Genomic DNA, 18,338 nt, shown 5'->3' with positions numbered 1-18,338 from the left:
TTTCCTATTTACACATAATTTATTTACTGTACTCCTATGTGCATATAAAAAGCTTTACAAAATGACGTTAGTGAAAATGCTACATTTAGAATTGTATTATGCTGATGGGACAATTCTGGAAATGGGCGGAAATTTATTGGCTGGAAACGTTTACAGGGCTGTACTAGATCTAAGTTTTGATTTCTTAACTAACTACAATTACATACAACCTAATAAATTTAACTTAAAACCTAAGAGAAAGTAGTAAATAAATAGTGGAAGATACCAAGATCGTAAGTGAAATTTGCTTTATGATATAGAATAACAAAATTCACTTTTCCATATTGTTTAATTTTTGAAATACGTTTATTCTGAAATGAGACATTGCTGGTTGAAAGTGAACAAAATGTAAATACATAATAATTACTTAATCATTACAATTTAATTTGTGCTCATATAGCTGCTAATGAAGGTACTCTTGATGAGTTTGATATAGTGGTAAAAAGGTAGTGATACTGAATTAATAGCTTTTATAATTATATAACTTATACAAAAATTTTAATATCTAAAATTTGAAGACCGTACTTGGTTCATAGCTATTCATGGAATTTATAATTGAAAAAATATAAGTGAATTATAATTTTATATTTGAAATAGTAATTACATTATAATTGGCAGCAAGTTGTACGATGCATGATGTAGATTTTTACAATGCAAACTTTTTTACTAATTTTATGCTGTAAAATACATTGAGATTAAGAGTCACAACATTGTATAAAATTGTATTAATTTATATATAACAAAAAAGTGACAATTCTCTACGTACTGTTCGCATAAAAAAGAGAGAAGTAAAGATTGATTGATCTTTATCTGAGTATTTGTAACGATTGTGATCACAGTTATGCTGAGTAATATCCGTATAGTATCATTGCTAAAAAATTTAATTGGTGTATTTTCAAGAAATACAATCTGGATTTTTATATGTTTTAATAAAACAATTAATTTAATACTTTTGTTTTTAAATGTTGGAAATTTAAATAAGCATCTGAACATAATACGCAGTGTATTCACGCGATTGCATAATACGTAATCAACCTATTACGTCTAGTAACCTTTAACTGAACTTTAGAATGGTTACTAAAACTGAAGTTTTACCAGAAAAGTATCACGAATGTAATTAGCAGAATTGAAATGTAATGTACGATTGTGTGTGGAGAAGAATTCTCGATATGGCAGTGAAGTTGAAACGTTGTAATGCGTCAGTCTTATTTGATATGGAGCCATTGTCTATTTACATTGCTTTGTGATCGTATATATTACACAACATATCAAACGTGACTTGTCCCTTCTGTGAGGGAGGGGGTGGGGGAGGGAGGACAGAGTGAGCGCAGTCTGTACCCCCTCCCCGCACGTGTCACTTGGGGCTTCCTACAAATAAATTAGAAAACAGAATATTAAAACTTTCACAATTAATCGTAGAAACAGATGTGGTTTTGTTGTCGATGTCCTGGTTCCTTTGCAGAGCACCCCAAGTGATAGGACGTGGTAACTGAGCGTGGTCGCTGAACTTAGATGATGGAAGTGATGAGCCTGGCCTTGAAGTTCACTATTCGCTCACTGGTTTGGGCGAGACGCTGTAACAAAACAAATATTGTGTTCAGTAATCCGAGATGTTCAGAACACGGTAAAGAAACAAACCTACCTTGTGGTGAATTGCATACGTCGTGGAAGCTGTAATAAACATTATGGTTATAAGCTAAAACAAAAATTTTAATATTGCAGATGATAAAGATGGTAGTAATTCAAGTTATCATTTGGTAGTTTCATTTTTATTATTGTCAGTCGAGAGGCATCAGCTGTTTTGATATATTTGTTGTTCCCGGCTCATGCAAGCTTACCTTTCAAGCCTACTGGTCGTACTCAATTATGTGTGACAGGTTTTGTTTAAAAAAAGTACTGTTGGCATTGTAATAAAAATTGTAAAATAGTTGGTATCTTGGAAATTTTTTCTAATTATACTGATTTTTATTGTTATTTGACTAAACATTTTCAGCAGGTGCCATTTTGTTTATATTAAAGCAAATAACAATTATTTTTCAGTTTACTTCTTATTTGTCAAAACCTATGTGCAATTCGGCATCTATATCTTTACTAGTTCTAGATATAATATTTTTTTATGAAATAGCGATTAGCGGCTAAACAACACATTTCTGTTACCTATGTTTAATGACAGTTAAAAAAAAATCATGAGTACTATCAGTCACAAAAGTCTGTGACACCCTTTTCAGAACACCCTGTATAGTGATTGAGAAAATGTTCTATAAACGATGAGGTTTTTTCTCAAAAAACCAACATCATGCTAATGTTGGACATTATGGAAGGCTTTTTAACTTTGTGCTCTATCAGTGGAAAAAACTGGTCTGTTTCTATGCGTGATGTTGAGCGCAATGCACAATCCATCTCTTGCCAAACCCAAAGATCACTGAAGAGACTCTTTTATCTTTGATGCCACCACACCAAGACATGGTATAGGTTGTTTTCACTTAACATGCTTGTAACTCACATGTAACTGTGTACTTGATCAACACGGAAATACCTGTAATTGTAGTATTTGCCTATTCATTACAGGTTTTCTGACATTTGCCATCTGCATTTGTTGCAAAATTAAAACTCTGTTTTTTTTTTTGTTAGGAATCTATCCTCTTCTTTAAAAACGTAATACATTTGGTTAAGCAATTAAAAATCTATATATGACAATGAAATCACTAAAGTAAAAAACATTGACAACAGAGCAAGTTGTGCTCTAAATTCGTTGATAGGCGTGTGAACGATCACAAACCAAACACAACAACTCATGCTATATGTATCAGAGAAGGGGAGACACTGAGGATGTAGAATGTGTAAATTTTAACATGTGGACTTACAAGAATGAGGTCCTGTATGAGGTTGGCGATGCCGCGGTTAGCGATGACGAAGAGTCTCGTGAGGGGTCCGGGAACACCTGCACTGTAGCCATCATCTGCCTTGCCGGAGTGTGTGGTATTGGTCTCGTCCAAGGGTGCATTGTCTGCCTCATCCTGGTTCTGAGTTGTTCCACTGCCTGCCACCAGCTGGTCACAGCCACAGTGATTACAGGTTATTGTCAGTTCAAAATATTGACCTTTTGTGGGACTATTAACTATTAAAGCATTACTGAACGATTTCTTCAATTATTGTATAAGTACTGCAATTATTGTGCTCATAATAATGGTTTATTATTTCAAATTTAATTGATTTGTTTAGACTTTTGTGGTGTTTAGTTCAGCAATATACCTAGTAAACTGGGGTTTTAATTTATTGAGAACGTTGAATCAATTACTTAATTTTACTAAGTGAAATCTACTGATAAACTAATTATTGCAGACTATTTAAATTTTGATTATGCAATAAATTTTGTTTAGAGCGAATAAATAATTACGAAAATGTTTTAATTTAATTGTGGTATGGGTAATGTTTTTTTGTTAAAATTTTGTAATGTCATAAATTTTATTTTCAAGGAACGTATAGTTCAAACGAGATAATAGAAAATGTAATATTAGCGAACCACTAATACATACAATCAAAAATTAAGTATTACTTTGAGAGATTCCTACCTAGGTAGTAAATGTAAAGTACTACTTATTTTGTTTGCTAATTCAAATCATGCAGATAAGAACTAGAGATTTTTACTGCTAGCTGAAAATGGTAAGGTAATATATAAAAAGCAAAGCATCTAGGAAATATAATACAAGGAAAATACAGGCTAAAAATTAAATCACCCCCTCTCTTCTGAGATTTTAACTGCAATATTTGCAAATTTTATTGTTTAAAACATCACTTTTGATGTAGGTTTTTAACGTTTTAATACATCCTTTACTCTTTGCAGATAATCTCTTTTGATTGACTAAATAAAAAAGGCAATGATAACTTTTTATTAGTTGTAAAATTACTTTTATTTTTTTTATTTTGTTTTTGATATGAGTGTTAGCATTAAAACATTTTATATTGACATATTTTGGGATAGGAAAAACTTACTTGCAGATCCAAAAATGACTCACACAAGGTTGAATAAATATTATTGAAAAAAACATTTTATGAACATAAATATTTTTTTTATTTTCTTAAGAATTATTAGAGAGAGTGGGTTACTCTACAGTCACCATTTTATTGGTATACATATGTTAATCCACCACTGATGTTAGTTTTTCTTGCATTAATTTATGACATTCAGTGTTTGTGTTTGTGAAGATAGTTTGAAAAGTTTTTTGAGCTCAAGTGCCCCAGTTGGTAGTACTGCTTTTTTTTACAATGTCATCACATGTTTTTCAAATAAATGGTTATGCAGCTTTGTATAATGCTTATTTTTTGCCTTGTTCAGCAATAAAACATAAATTTACGGGAACATCATTGCTGCCAAGTTTTACAAAGATACCTTAATTACGTATCTTACTCATTGGTAAATTACGTAATTTACTCCTAGGTAGATACCTAGAGTACGTATCTTACTTTGGAGCTATTAACATATCATAATTTACTCCTAGGTAAATTACATAATTTACTCATGGGTAGATACATAAATTACGTATCTTACTCCAAGTTTATAAACATATTATAATTTACTCGTAGGTAAATACCTAAATTATGTATCTTACTCCAAGTTTACTAACATATCATTTACTCCTAGGTAAATTACGTAATTCACTCCTAGGTAGATACCTAAATAACGTATATTACTACAAGGTTATTAACATAGCGTAATTTACAAGCAGTTGTGTGGCAATTAAAATGACACATAGATTATACCATTAGTTATGAGAATAACTTAAAGAAATTACCTCTTTGGAACCCACTCATTTCCAGTTTCTGGAGAAAGCTCAACTTTATAAGAAGTGTATTTGGAAAATACAGAAAGTTAGATTTTTTAATATTTGAAAATATTACTTATAATCTCAATACATTTTTATAAACAAACAAATTGAAAAAAAATTGTTTATCGGAGAAAACTTCTTATTTCGGCAACTCTCTTATTGTTTTTGTCATCAGAATCATCAACCATATATCTTTGCTGGCCTTTCCTCTAAAACTCAGTGTCACTTTGGTGAACAATAATCTCTAGAGGTGTCCATTAGTCATATATGACAATAATCCTAAATATTTCAATTTTTCTCAAAATGCTCAGGAAAGCTTATCACTCTTAATGCTGGTTTACTTTGTGAACATATGTTGGTCTATCAGCAAAAGGATTTTTTATGTCCTAAACAAAACAATTAAGAAAAATATGTAAGAGAACATGTTTTCAGTTGCCAAATATAACAATCATACAAAAAATGTATTACTTGTATTAAAACAGACTGCTCTCGGGAGTTTCTTGAACATTGGTTTACTCTTCTTTAATTGACAAGTTCTGCTGATTTAATTAGGTTGAACTGGAGTAATATCCAGCTGACAATGCAGACATGTGACCTTCATAATGATAACATTGTCTGTTTAGTGTTGGGCAGAATTAGTGTACTAGAGCTGTTGATAAGTTTCAGTAGAAATCAGAGGCAGATTTAAGCGGTGGGGGGGAGTTATACAGGTGACCTCTCCCCGAATATTTAAAAAATATTTTATTTTAAATTTTCATGTTATAAAAGTTAGTTTTAGACAAAAGTACATAAAAGTATGTTTATTTTTATTTTCCAGGGTTGGGAGAGAGGACCACTAATGGGGGGTAGTGACCCTCTTTCCAAAGTTTAAATGCTAATTCCTCCCCTGATAGACATATTTAAGTGTGACATGATTGTGCTGAGACCAGTGCAGCCCCATTCCCACTCTCTTTCCTTAGTAGGGCACGATAGTTTAGTTGCTGACGGCACATCCTTTGTTTTTAACATGGGGTTAAATTTTAAACAGTGTTATAAATAGGAACTTGTCCTTAAATTAATAAATGTTTCACTTCAAATCCTAGATTTTAGTCTGGCTTAATGGTAAAAAAAATACAATTATCTATCTGTTAATTACTAATCAAATTATTTTATAATTTATATTAAATATAGAGTTCCTTATGGGATAAATCTATACTGAATATTATAAACAATTAGCATTTACAGATAATAGTTATTTTTATTTCACTAGCAATGAAACATTAAAATATAGTTTCTGCATTGAAAAATGTATGGATTTCAGACAAGTTCCTATTTATAAACGCATTTTGAAACTTTAACCCGATGTTGATAGCGAAGCTTCAGATGCATAGCCGGCCAGCTAACTCACCGTCTTAATATGGCAGAGCAGCCAACTAAATACAGGGTGTCCCAACAATTGATTGGAATTCCAGTTAAAGTTTGGATCATTTTTATATTCAAAATGAAAAAAAAAAATGGTCTCTTGCAACATTTTATTAAGATCACCTTTTAAAAAATGGTTGAAATGTACATGTTGGGACCTTTTTATTGCAGAATAGTAAACAGAGGTTGTTGAGGGTTATGTGGCAAAAACGACTGAAAAAGTGCATGTTCGTACAACTTTTTGACTGATATTGGCTGGATAATACGGGGGATTCTATTTGTTCGGTCCAGAGATTCACTCTTGGGGAACTGTAGCTATCAAGGGATACCTTCCCGGATACATTATCACAGGAACATTTCTGCTCTTAGAGAATTCACTATTGTAACAATGACCATCAGCAACAATATATTTATCCCTATTTTGGAATCTCTCCTTATGAATGAATGGATGCAATGTGGGATGAATGTATTTGTTTAGAGGAACTTGTCTCAATTTAAAAAATTCTTTAAGTTTATCAATACTATAAAAGTGATAAATTTAAACTTTACTCGGATCTGAACTGTGTCGTCTACACTTATCTATCACAAGTTTGCAGAGAAATGAATGTCTTGATTTATTTCTACTTATTCTTCACAATAGCGTTCCTCAAAAAACTCAGAAACTTGACCAACTGGGTAACAATAATAGCAACTGTACTACAAGGATTTAGCTTCTGACTATAGATGAAAATATTTACGGAAATGTACATAGAGAAAAGAAACAAACTCTTAAGTACTGAAGAACTAAATGCTGCAGAAGGCATTTTAATACCTGACTACAAAAATTGTACTATGTTGACACAATATTTAATACTCAATGTATAAAGATTTTGGTCTGTACAATAAAGAAAGAAATGGTAGGCCTTCATTTAAAAGATGTATTAGTGAAAAAAAAAATTGCAGATGCAATGTACCAAGACAACTCTTAGAGACTCACTGTGTTCTTGAAAAAGATCTTTTACATGCAACATTCTAACAAAATATTTACTAGAGTTTGGATTTTTACTGTCTTGTAAGTTAACTACAGATGAAAGATAAAAATGACAATCTGAATTTAAAATATTGTTCTTTAATAAATTTAAGGAAATGTATTGAATTTTTTAAATGTGTAACATTATTTACAGACCAACTCAACCTCATGTAAACAGACTTCTGGATTTAAGCCCAGATTCAAACTTGAAATATAAAATATAACAATGAATTGTACATTGTAATTGTCATTGTATAACTAAAACTCTGGCACTTCTTGATAAGTTCAATATTATTTAGAGTGGTGGGGGGAGAGACAGAGAGGGAATGAGACTTGTGGGGGGAGGGAGAGGTATAGGTACAGTAATAGATGACTACTTATTGAAGCATAAAACTACTGGTGTTTAGTATTGAATTTGAATTTGAATATAAGATTAGAAACAAGATCTGAATTTGTTTCACAAGGTTTGTTTTACATTCATGTAGTATTTGAAAAAATTGGAATACCATCCATGTAATTGAAGTCATTATTTAATTTAATGAAAAAGAGCAAATAATGGAAGTAACTTCTTTACCTTTGAGGTTAGGAGCACCAAATATTGCTTCCTTGTTCTTTGTTAAAAAATTAGAGTTTTGTAATTTTGAGTAGATTTAAAAACAAATTTACTAACTGACATTACAAAAACCAAGCAATTCAAACACTCTGATGAATTATTTAAAATTTTGCTTTGCTTTATATTTTTATAAAGTACTTTTGAGTGTGTTTGGTTGAAAAATATTTATATCTATGTGTAGTACTATGATTGTACTAATAATTTAACAACATATAGAGATAATTGCCATTACGGAAATGGTTATTAGTGTTAAACATATGCTTTAACCTTGTAAAATATTTTAATTTCTTTATGCTTTACACATTTATTATAGTTTTAATTTTTATTGTAAATGACAAAATTTGGATTCTATAAAGAAATAATAACTGTGTATTCTACTGGTTCAGAAAAACTAGAAACAACAGAACCTAGAATACACTTATACATAGTGAAATTCACATTACAGTTTTACAACAAAATTGACAACACATCAATAACACCATAATACACAAAACACTGACAACACAAAATGCCGCCTATCACCAAGTTGCTACTGGCTGCAATCTAAAAACATAACAAACTTTGGTTACAGCACACTATTTACAGACTATAGTACGTAATATAACATCTTACTAAGCAGGTAGAGAACACCAGAGCAACGTCTTTACATACACAAGTAAGATAGCTGTACATTTATCTCGTTACTGTACTGTTTCATGTTGTAATGCGAGAATACTGAGTACTGTAGAATACTGCAAGTCTGTTAACGTAAACAACTAAGTAGAAAGTCTAAAATTAAATTTCACTTACAAGGTTATATAAATCAATTTTGAGAAACATGTTTATCATTGCTACATTCTTAGTTAATGTTTTACGAATATGCCAAAATTAACTTAAATAAAAAAATAAAACAATTGTAAATAATTATAAAATTAAGTGTACGGTATAGAAATTAATTGTAAAATAAAAAAAATAATTAATGCTTTAAATAATTAATTTATTACATTTTAATTTCCTAATTAAAATTGATTATTTATCAATTTATACTATTAATGAATTAATTTTTAATTAAATTAATATTATTATTTAATTTTTTTAAGTTACTGTTTTGAATGTCTCAAGAATTGTTAAAATCAACAGTTCATAGCTTGAGTTCTAAAATAATTGTAACAGTAAGTTGATAAAACATATACAAAGAAAATTCAAGAATAATCATATTTAAACTGGATTTTTATAACAAAAATGTGTTACGTTACAAGAAACTGATATAATTTGGGATAGCAGCGATTTTTCCTACTGCTATAGTATGGTTATTCATTAATAAAACTATTTTTAAAATAGCGAATCAGCGTATCTAATTAATTAGAGTAAACCAACATTAGTATTAAGCGTACACTCATGCAAAAATGTAAAATATACTACATTGCAATTATAATTTTACTGCTCTAGAGAAAAACATGCAGTCCTTCACTGATTACCCTGGCCAAACAACAGTTTATTACTTAAATAAGCGAGTAAAAACAATTTTACAAATTTTGGTTTGTTGTATGCTGAGAGACAGTGGATGTATTTGCATGGGGTTAGGTTTATTTAAAGGGTACAAAATTGTCTAAATTGCATACTTTATAATTCTAATGGAAGTTTACACGAATAAGCCTAGCAATAAGTTATTAGAGTTAAATGTTGAAAGCAATGTTAGTTACAGCAAAACAAAGCTGGTTATTAATTGAAGCATTTTGTGTTACAGACTGTACATTTGTTAGTTTGATTAGTTTACAGTAAATACCACAATCGTTATTTAGATATGGGATTTTAACTTGAGACAAAAATTTTGCCTGAGTATACATATTGAAGTAAGTTTTTATTCCATTTAACTTTGTTGTACTCCTTTGATTTATAGTATTCATAAAATTATATATTCTTAAACTTTAGTTTATGTTATGAATTAATTCAATATATTAATTCCAATGAATATTTAAAATCTTTTGCAGTTTGATTTCTGTGTACTTGTATATACCCTGTTTCTAAGAGCTCAATTACAATATTGTTAAATGAAAACATATTAATAGTCCAAGCCAATTTATGATAGAATAAAAGCAAGGAAGAAACTCAAAACTATACTCTTGGTATAATAGAGAACAATTTTTAAAATAAAAAATATTGCATAAAAGCGATTTTTATATACTATTGACTTTTTAAAGTTTAGATTATATTTTATCAATTTACTAAAAATTAATCCTTTATTACAAATTCCTCCTTATTTGTGGTTTTAAGTACATGGTTTTTAAACAACTTTGTACAAATTATAAATTTAATATAACAGTTTGACACAAAAGAAGTTAAGAATATTGCATAAAGTAAAAAAATTATATATTTAACACCACAGGTATTTGTAATGATTGAAATTGAAACATATTTAAAATATTTTGCATTAAAACAAGTAGTAAAATATATTGATCGAATGATTACATGTGTGCAAATCAAATACATTTCAACATGAAACAGTAGTAAAAACTCAAACACCATTGCTATTTTACATCTGTTCATACACAATAATAATGTCTACAAATACTGTAGGCTCACATTAGTGGTTATATGGTCATATATGAAATGAAATGAGGCAGTCTAACCATTAGATGTAGGGAATTCCATATTGTTATTTTTCAATACTTAAACACACTGTAGTATTAAGGTTACAATATCAAATGTATGTGTGTAATACCTACATACTGCTAAACCTTCCCACACAAAATTTTTAAAATGTTAGTTTTTCATATTTTAGGGTTGAGTCCGTGAGTTGAAAAAACATTATTTTTCGTAGTAACATAAATTAAAAGCTCATAAAGCGGAGAGTATGATAAAATAAATAGAAGATAGCAGCCTTTTCAATAATTTTAAAGTTGCAAACATAGGTTGTTCTATCAATCAATATGTTTTGTTTCACAAATTTACATGATTCATATGATTCTCTTCTCCAGTTAGGAAACAATTCATAACTTTGTTAAAAAATATTTTTATGATTTTCGAGAAAGGTCAGTGCTTCCTATCTCTTTTTATTGTTTTCTTCTGATAGAACTTTTGTAGAATCCAATTAGCACAAAATTTGTGGTTACCAAGCTTTTTAACTACAATTTAATGCACTAAATTCATTAAAATTTTGGTAAAAATTTATACGCAATGTAACAGTACTCGTAAAATAACTATTTTCATGGATATTGTTGTTGATTTACACCTCCAGTTCATTATTCACAAGGCTAGTACCAATACGGTTCTCATCATATGGTCGTTTTTTTAATCAATGAATGATATGATGCCTTTACTCAGATTTCTTTTCAATATTCTTTTTCTGTACAATTCACAAGGTTGGCAATACGATTAAAGTGGTTTGTTGCTTTTCACTAACAAAAACCTAATAAAAAAACACACCTCAAAGGTGGTGGGACTTTCTTGTGAAGCGCACGTTTTACAAACCACACACAACTAATTAGGGTAGGTATAGTCCATACAATATGACAACATGATGCATATTGAGTTTAGAAACGTTTTTACACCAAAGTGGCAGCTCTATCCCCACCCATTTCCGTCGTAAGTCTTAATTTCTGTTGCTTTCTAGATATCTTATGTATAGACAAAGTTTTAAAGTCCTAATACTCTGCAACAAAATTGGGCAAACTGTTGATACAAACTGTTGTTTTTAGTCTCAGAATAATAAAAAGAAATTATGCAATTATTGTTATGAGATTGGTTATACAATAGCTGTCATGTTAAACTTAGTAATTTTTAGAAGGTTTTCACAATTTTCTTTCATATGTATGACAATAAATGAAGTTTTAAAATTTCATATATGAAGATTTGAATCCAAACTATATAAAAGTTCAATATTTCTAAAATTGTGTGTAAGGTTTTTGCAATATGTAGGCACTATCAACCAGTGGCGTATATAGAACATTATTTCGGGGGCTGACGTACTGGATGGTTCAGGAAGTATAACATACTCTCCAAAACAGGGGTTTTGAAATCTTCCCCAAGAAATTCTTGAGCCTTAGGAGCTCATAAATGTGTTCTAGCGTAAAACAAATTTCTGGGTGCAATTTTAATGTTTGTCGTTGAAAATTTCAGAGGTGGGGCTAGAGCCCCCTGAACCCCCCCCCCTTATGCCCATGCTACCAACACAGTAAATTTTGTATGTCTTTAATAGTAGAGTGTGTTTAGAACTTGAAATAATAACATGGCAAGCACAACATTCAGAAGTTAGATTGTCACATGGATATTCTGCCTGTAATTTAAGTCTAACATTTACTTGTGTTGGGAGGTTGAAAGATCAAGCTAGAGCATTACATAATCGGTGAACTTTTCAGTTTAAATGACCACATTATGATAATTTTCAGTGCATTTTACATCAGATGTCAGTAGATTTCACCAGAACTAGGGTATATTACATAATTCATAGAGATCCTACATATCTGACGTTAAGAGCCGGCTGTACTGGCAGGCATCTTGATTTTAGTGCCATAGTAACAATGTAACATCTTAATCTTAACTCCCTTAACTTTGGCCGTAGAGTTATAAAAGATGTATCATTTTATAGATATAATTAATACACATACCAAACAGGTTTTTACATTTTTTACATTATTATTGGTTTTTTAGAAAAAAGTTAATCTTTTTTAAAATTTTTATTATTTAATTAAATATGGTAAAATTATAAATTCTATAAGAAAAATTAAACAGCATTTGGATATTTATCGATAATATCTTTAAAATGAACACCAATCATAATTATTCTACTTAATATATTCTTATATAGTCGTTTCACTAAAGCCAAATCATAGCAAATATTATCGACAATTTAAGTTTCAATTAAAATTTTCTTTCAGGTATCAAAAAATTGTTAAAATAATCTGTAGTAAGTTAGAAAATTTATTGTAAAAAAGTAATCATGAAAACCTGTGCAGTTTCAGACAGTGTTGAGTAAAACAGCAATGATGTTTTAAGTTACATGGCAAAGGGAAGATTCACAACCAATTTTAACCGGTGTAAAACACGGTTTCATGTAATAAAAGAAAACTGATTTTGATGGATGACCATCTAGAATAATACAGGAAACATGTTTCCAAAAGTCATAAGTGATAATCTAGTGAACTCTCTATACAATCGTCATTTTTTGTTCCTTAATGAATGAGTTTGCGTATGACCTCAAATTTTGTTGAGAGGCAACTGTGAAATACCTAGATCTAAATTGACACCTAATGTTTGCATTTTTGTTTTAGTGTTTTAGTCGGAATTCCCTCCACCTTTGTACCCATTAGTGAGTTAGAATTCTTAATAAAAAAACTAACTAAATATATTTAAATATTTATTTGCATTTGCAATAGTTTGGTTTCTACAACGAGAATTCAACTCATCTGTTTCTGCTTGAACACGATGGTTGCAGTAAATCCTGTTAAGAATTTTTATATCAGTAATTTTGTACATATGTATGGTGAACGAATAAATATATTTTTATTTGATCCCTTGTGGTGCCTACACTAGTGCTAATGCTTCTGATTATGTGTTTTAGAGCATAGTTCCAAAGTTAAAACTTTAACTGTCTTTTGATATTATGTTTGTAAACTAATGTAAAACAATTTTTACTGAACCTCCCTTATAAAATGTTTGCTCTGCATTGTCTAAAAACTTTCCTGCAGCAAAAATTAAGTGTTAAAAAGAAATTCTTTAGTTGTAATAATCTTATCAACAATCAGCCACTGAGTTTGTATTATAATTATAACAGTTAAATGATTTATTATTTTTTAAGTTGGACATTATTTACGAAGTTTATTTTAAATAATCAAAACTATAATTATCGAGCATAATCGAAATTAAATGTTTTGTAAGCTTTTATTTTAATACTTGTAAATATAACTGTTTTTATTGGAGAAGATCTTTTTACACAAAAAACAATCCAGGTTATTTGCATATGTACTTGCTGCATATTTTGCATCCAACAAAAAATAATATGGGTCATTGAAAAAACATCTCGGTGTACTTTTTTTTATTCAAAAGTGTAATAATTTTTAGAGTATTAACTGGTATATTTTAAAGTTACTATTTCAAGAAGGCAAAGTTAGGTATCATCTGAAATAAAATTTGTATATAGACCATCTGTTATGCTTTTATTTTTACTGAAAAAGTATTAATCTATTTTTGAAGATTAGAATACCGCTATTCCTTTTTGGATTTAATGAAACCGTAAGTCTTTTCTACTTGTATTGCAAACTAAATGCTACGTATTCTTTACAAAATTCCTAGCAGACACACATCTTTCTCTAATTAACTTAGAATCTGATTTGATAAAGTACCTCATTTATACAGCTTTGCATCTCACCAATTTTGAAGAGTTCCATATTTTACAGTGTCATAACGACATACATGAATTAACAACAACAACAACAACAATACAGTGGTTGAACAGTTGTGAATCTTGCCTTGCACTAGAGAAAATATGTACAAGTTGAGTGAATATAGTTTACCGCTGCTCTGGTGTGTTTGTTGCTTGTTATCGGTGGGTATGTTGGCAAGCCTACATCGTCGGTGCCGGCCAACACCCGGTAGACTGTGCCGGCCATGCGTGCCGCCCTGTCCGCTGAACGCTTGACCATCAACAAAACTGACACATTCATTGTGATTAACAAATCAACAATTACATTACACCTACTGTTTCATCTTATTCTAATAGTAATAAATAAAGAGTCAAAATATGACGTCTCTCTCACAGAGTATGGGTTGCGTTGATATTGAAGTACTTACGATTACAAAACCGTTTTGATATGATATAAAAATTGCAAAAGAAATTTTTTGCATGTGACTAATTTCATTTGTCCTTAAGGGGTAAAACTGAATCAAATCCTATTGTGTCTTTTGAAAGAATTTGCAGTTTTTGGCAAAAACATGATTTTTATAATAAAAATACTAAATTTATGGGTTTCAGAAGTTAAATATATGTAGTTTATATATGTTTTAATTTTTATTATTACTTGGGAAAGGCGTTAATTTCATCGAAATATTAGAATTAAATAAAAGTGTTATAGGTATAAAATATACCTATAATTTTTATTATATATATATATTATTATTATATATAAATAAAATAATTAAAGATAAAATTTAATTTTGACACTTTTGAGTGAGCATTTTTTTAAAGAGATACAAAGTAGCAAAAAAATAAATTTGAAAAATAATGTTTGTTTTTTATTAAAAAAACTTAAGTTTGTGTAAAAATTAAAAAAGTCTCAAAATAATATAAATTGAAAATAATTCAGGTATTCACCTGAATGCCAAGCTATCAGTCAGTTGATTTTAACACACTTGACACTTTTGGACATTTAAAAAAACTTTTATGACTGAGATGGTCCTATACAGATACCAAATGAAAAAATTATGTCATATTTTCTGCACTACTTATGCAAGAAAGGTAAAAATATCTGAATGTCCAATACTCAAGAAAAAACTGATTTGTATCACATGTTCCAAATTTGTATGGTGGAAGACAGATAACATACACCTTGTTATATAATATATGTTGTGTCAACATATTTTTACACTACTTGCTATTTCACACTACTTTAAGAACCCAAAATTTTGTTCATTGTAGCTAAAAACATAATTTTTTTATTGTTTATGTAGTCTAGACTAAAAATTATCCAATTCAATACCAAACATTATTTCTACTACACTAAATCCTGATGTATATGTAATATATATCTTGTACACAGAACAATATAAATATACTAATACTTTAATAATAACAGTTTTAGATATCATGATATAAATTTTACAACTAACATGATTATTATATTCAAATGATAAATGTTTTTTTTTCTGTATAGAAAAATTCTTAATGAATTATGTAATTGTAAATATGGAACTGCTATTTGAGTAGTTCATAGTTCATAATAAGTATTATTAATAATTAAATTCAACTCAGAAATATACAGGATAGAAATTATAAATATAGTACCTTAATCAAACAAGGCAAGTTAAGGCTTATTTGTCATGATTATAATAATTATAGTAACAAAAATTTAATAAATCCATCAAAATACTATAGACAGCTGTTCTAATTTTGTAAAAATGAAAACATAATCTTCAGTTTAATTTGATTTGTAACTTGTCACAATGTAACTGAACCGGATAGAGTGAAACAACAATTAATTTTATCCCATAAGATGAAAGCTAAACTTCAAACACTTTTACTCCCTTATTGTTTATTGTTGGATATTTGGGATATGTCTCATTTTAAATATACGATTACCAGACATCCAAACACTTTTGAGTTTTTCTTTCAAAGTGTATGTATTTTGAACATTTAAATGATGAGGTAAAAATATTAAGATTTGTTTCTAAGTAAATAATAAACATAAAGTTAGTGTTTAGTTATATATAGGACATGTCTCATTTTAAAGTTCATTTCTAATTGGTTTTTAGGTTTTTATTGGTTATTCAGAACAAAGTCTCAAAATTTCGTTAGAACTTATTTTTTAAACACTCAAAAATATAGACTTTGGAGAATAATTAAATAGTGTTTGGATGTGTATGAATGAATTATATTTAAAAAAAAGAGAATCCATACTCTATGACTAATAAAGTTGTAATTAATAGGGATGAAAGTCAAAGATTGTTACTAGTTGATAGGAAAATCATCAGGTTTACCTTAAAAACTATCTTCTAGGATCCATTGATTGAAAGAACACTTAAAAGTACACATATTTAGAAATGTTCAATTGCACTGCAATTTTTCTCAACCAGTAGTGAACATTCAATTTGGCTGTTCATTTTGGGTTGCAAAGCCAATGTGGGAAGCAGTGTTGCCAATTCACTTCTTATAGACACTGTTATCACTGTACAACTGTTGACAATGTGTAGAGAGCCTGTACTCTACAATGCACAAGTACTCGATACATTGTCAACAGTTTTACAATGATAACAGTGTCTATAAAAAGTGAATTGGCAACACTGCTTCCCACATTGGCTTTGCAACCCAAATTTAACAGACAGCTAGAACGTTCATTATTGGTTGAGAAAGATTGCAATGCAATTGAAAATTTCTGATTATGTGTAAAATATGTGTACTTTTGTATGTGTTCTTTCAATTATTGGACCCTAGAAGATAATTTTTAAGGTAAGCTTGTAGATTTTTCAATCAACTAGTAACAAAAATAAAGTTGAAAAAGTGTATGAAGTTTAACTTTGCTCTTATGGGACTAAAATGGCTGTCAGCATTATCGATACTTAAACTTTTCCCCTCTCAAATTCTCTAGTATTTATATGTAATGACTTTTAGTGACATTCTAAAACTCACACATATTTCACTAATGTTTTGGGAAATAATAATTGTCTTATTGTGTATTTTTTTTGTATCCGCCAGTAATGGTTATTAATATCACTATTCTATGATACAAATAAACTTTTAAGGATGTATTTTTCTATTTTTCACGAATCGTTACGGTTCAATTTACAAGTATGTCTTTATCTTCTTTGCTAAGATTACTGTATATTTTATTGGATTGATTCTTAGGTAGTATAAAAATAAAACTACATCCTAAATTTTTAAGGTGGAAAATGAATACAATATTTCATGGGTGTAAAATTAAAGTCTATGGGGGGGGTGGGGTGTCTTGCTGCTAATAAAATTCCAGGTTATTATAAAAATATTGTTGTCATTTTATTCTAGCTACCATTTATCATTAAGATATGTACTGTTAATGTTGTTATGGTGCCTACCAAATCCTATACTGGAGGCAGATATTTATTATTATATACGATTATTAGCACTCGTTTAATGCATTACTTTTACCTACTTTATAAGTAGGCAAGTACAATATGCCATTAAAAATACTCATATACGATTAGTGTTTTTGATTGGGTTCTTTATGTTAAATGTATTTATTAAATGTTGCATTGCTAACAGCACAGGATGAAACAAGTAGAGGAAAGCATAGAAATAGGAAAGGATAGGAATCATGGAAGGGTGCTCCAGCCATGAACAAAAGAAAGTGTATTAATGTATAGAATTGGTCTGAAGTGTCTTTACATACTTTCACCGTACTCCAACGTGAATACAGAGATGGTTGTTGACCTGTTTTAAACCCGTTGCTTCATAGGTTCCTTTTAACACTGCTTACGAAGATAACTTCTACCACCTTGTGAAACACATTCACCCAAAGCCAGAATACTATATCAAGGGATAGTGTGAAAATATATAATCAAAGTAGGTCTCAATTAATTAATATGAAAAGTAAAAATAAATTTAAAAAGTGCACTGCAACTGCATTTTGCAAGCGCAATCACAAACAGATTGTCAAAATTTATTTCCCTATTCATTACTAAAGGAAATATCTAGTTGGTCAAAATACTTAAAGAAAAAAGGAAAAAAAAATATTATCAATAAGGAAGTTATGATACTTTGGTTTATTTTCTTCTCTGCATCTTG

The 18,338-nt window shown here is 29.5% G+C and overlaps 1 protein-coding gene across 2 annotated transcripts in view; it reads right to left on the bottom strand.

Annotated features, from left to right (window-relative positions):
• The window catches only part of LOC124363207, a 71,279-nt gene continuing 52,941 nt past the window's right edge, over window positions 1-18,338 (bottom strand). Inside the window, exons 6-8 of one of the 2 annotated variants that reach the window (XM_046818365.1) lie at window positions 14,380-14,499; window positions 2,904-3,089; window positions 1-1,613 (exon numbers count right to left, since the gene is read on the bottom strand). In XM_046818365.1, coding sequence (XP_046674321.1) covers window positions 1,548-1,613; window positions 2,904-3,089; window positions 14,380-14,499 — 372 coding nt within the window. In that variant the 3' untranslated portion in view covers window positions 1-1,547. The remainder of the gene's footprint in view (window positions 1,614-2,903; window positions 3,090-14,379; window positions 14,500-18,338) is intronic. The other variant, XM_046818368.1, reaches the window with a different exon arrangement.

Source organism: Homalodisca vitripennis, chromosome 5 (genome assembly GCF_021130785.1).
Source record: "Homalodisca vitripennis isolate AUS2020 chromosome 5, UT_GWSS_2.1, whole genome shotgun sequence".
In the NCBI taxonomy this organism is placed as follows: Eukaryota; Metazoa; Arthropoda; class Insecta; order Hemiptera; family Cicadellidae; genus Homalodisca; species Homalodisca vitripennis.
Note: the sequence above shows the minus strand (reverse complement) of the source record. Positions and strands in the feature narration are given on the sequence as shown.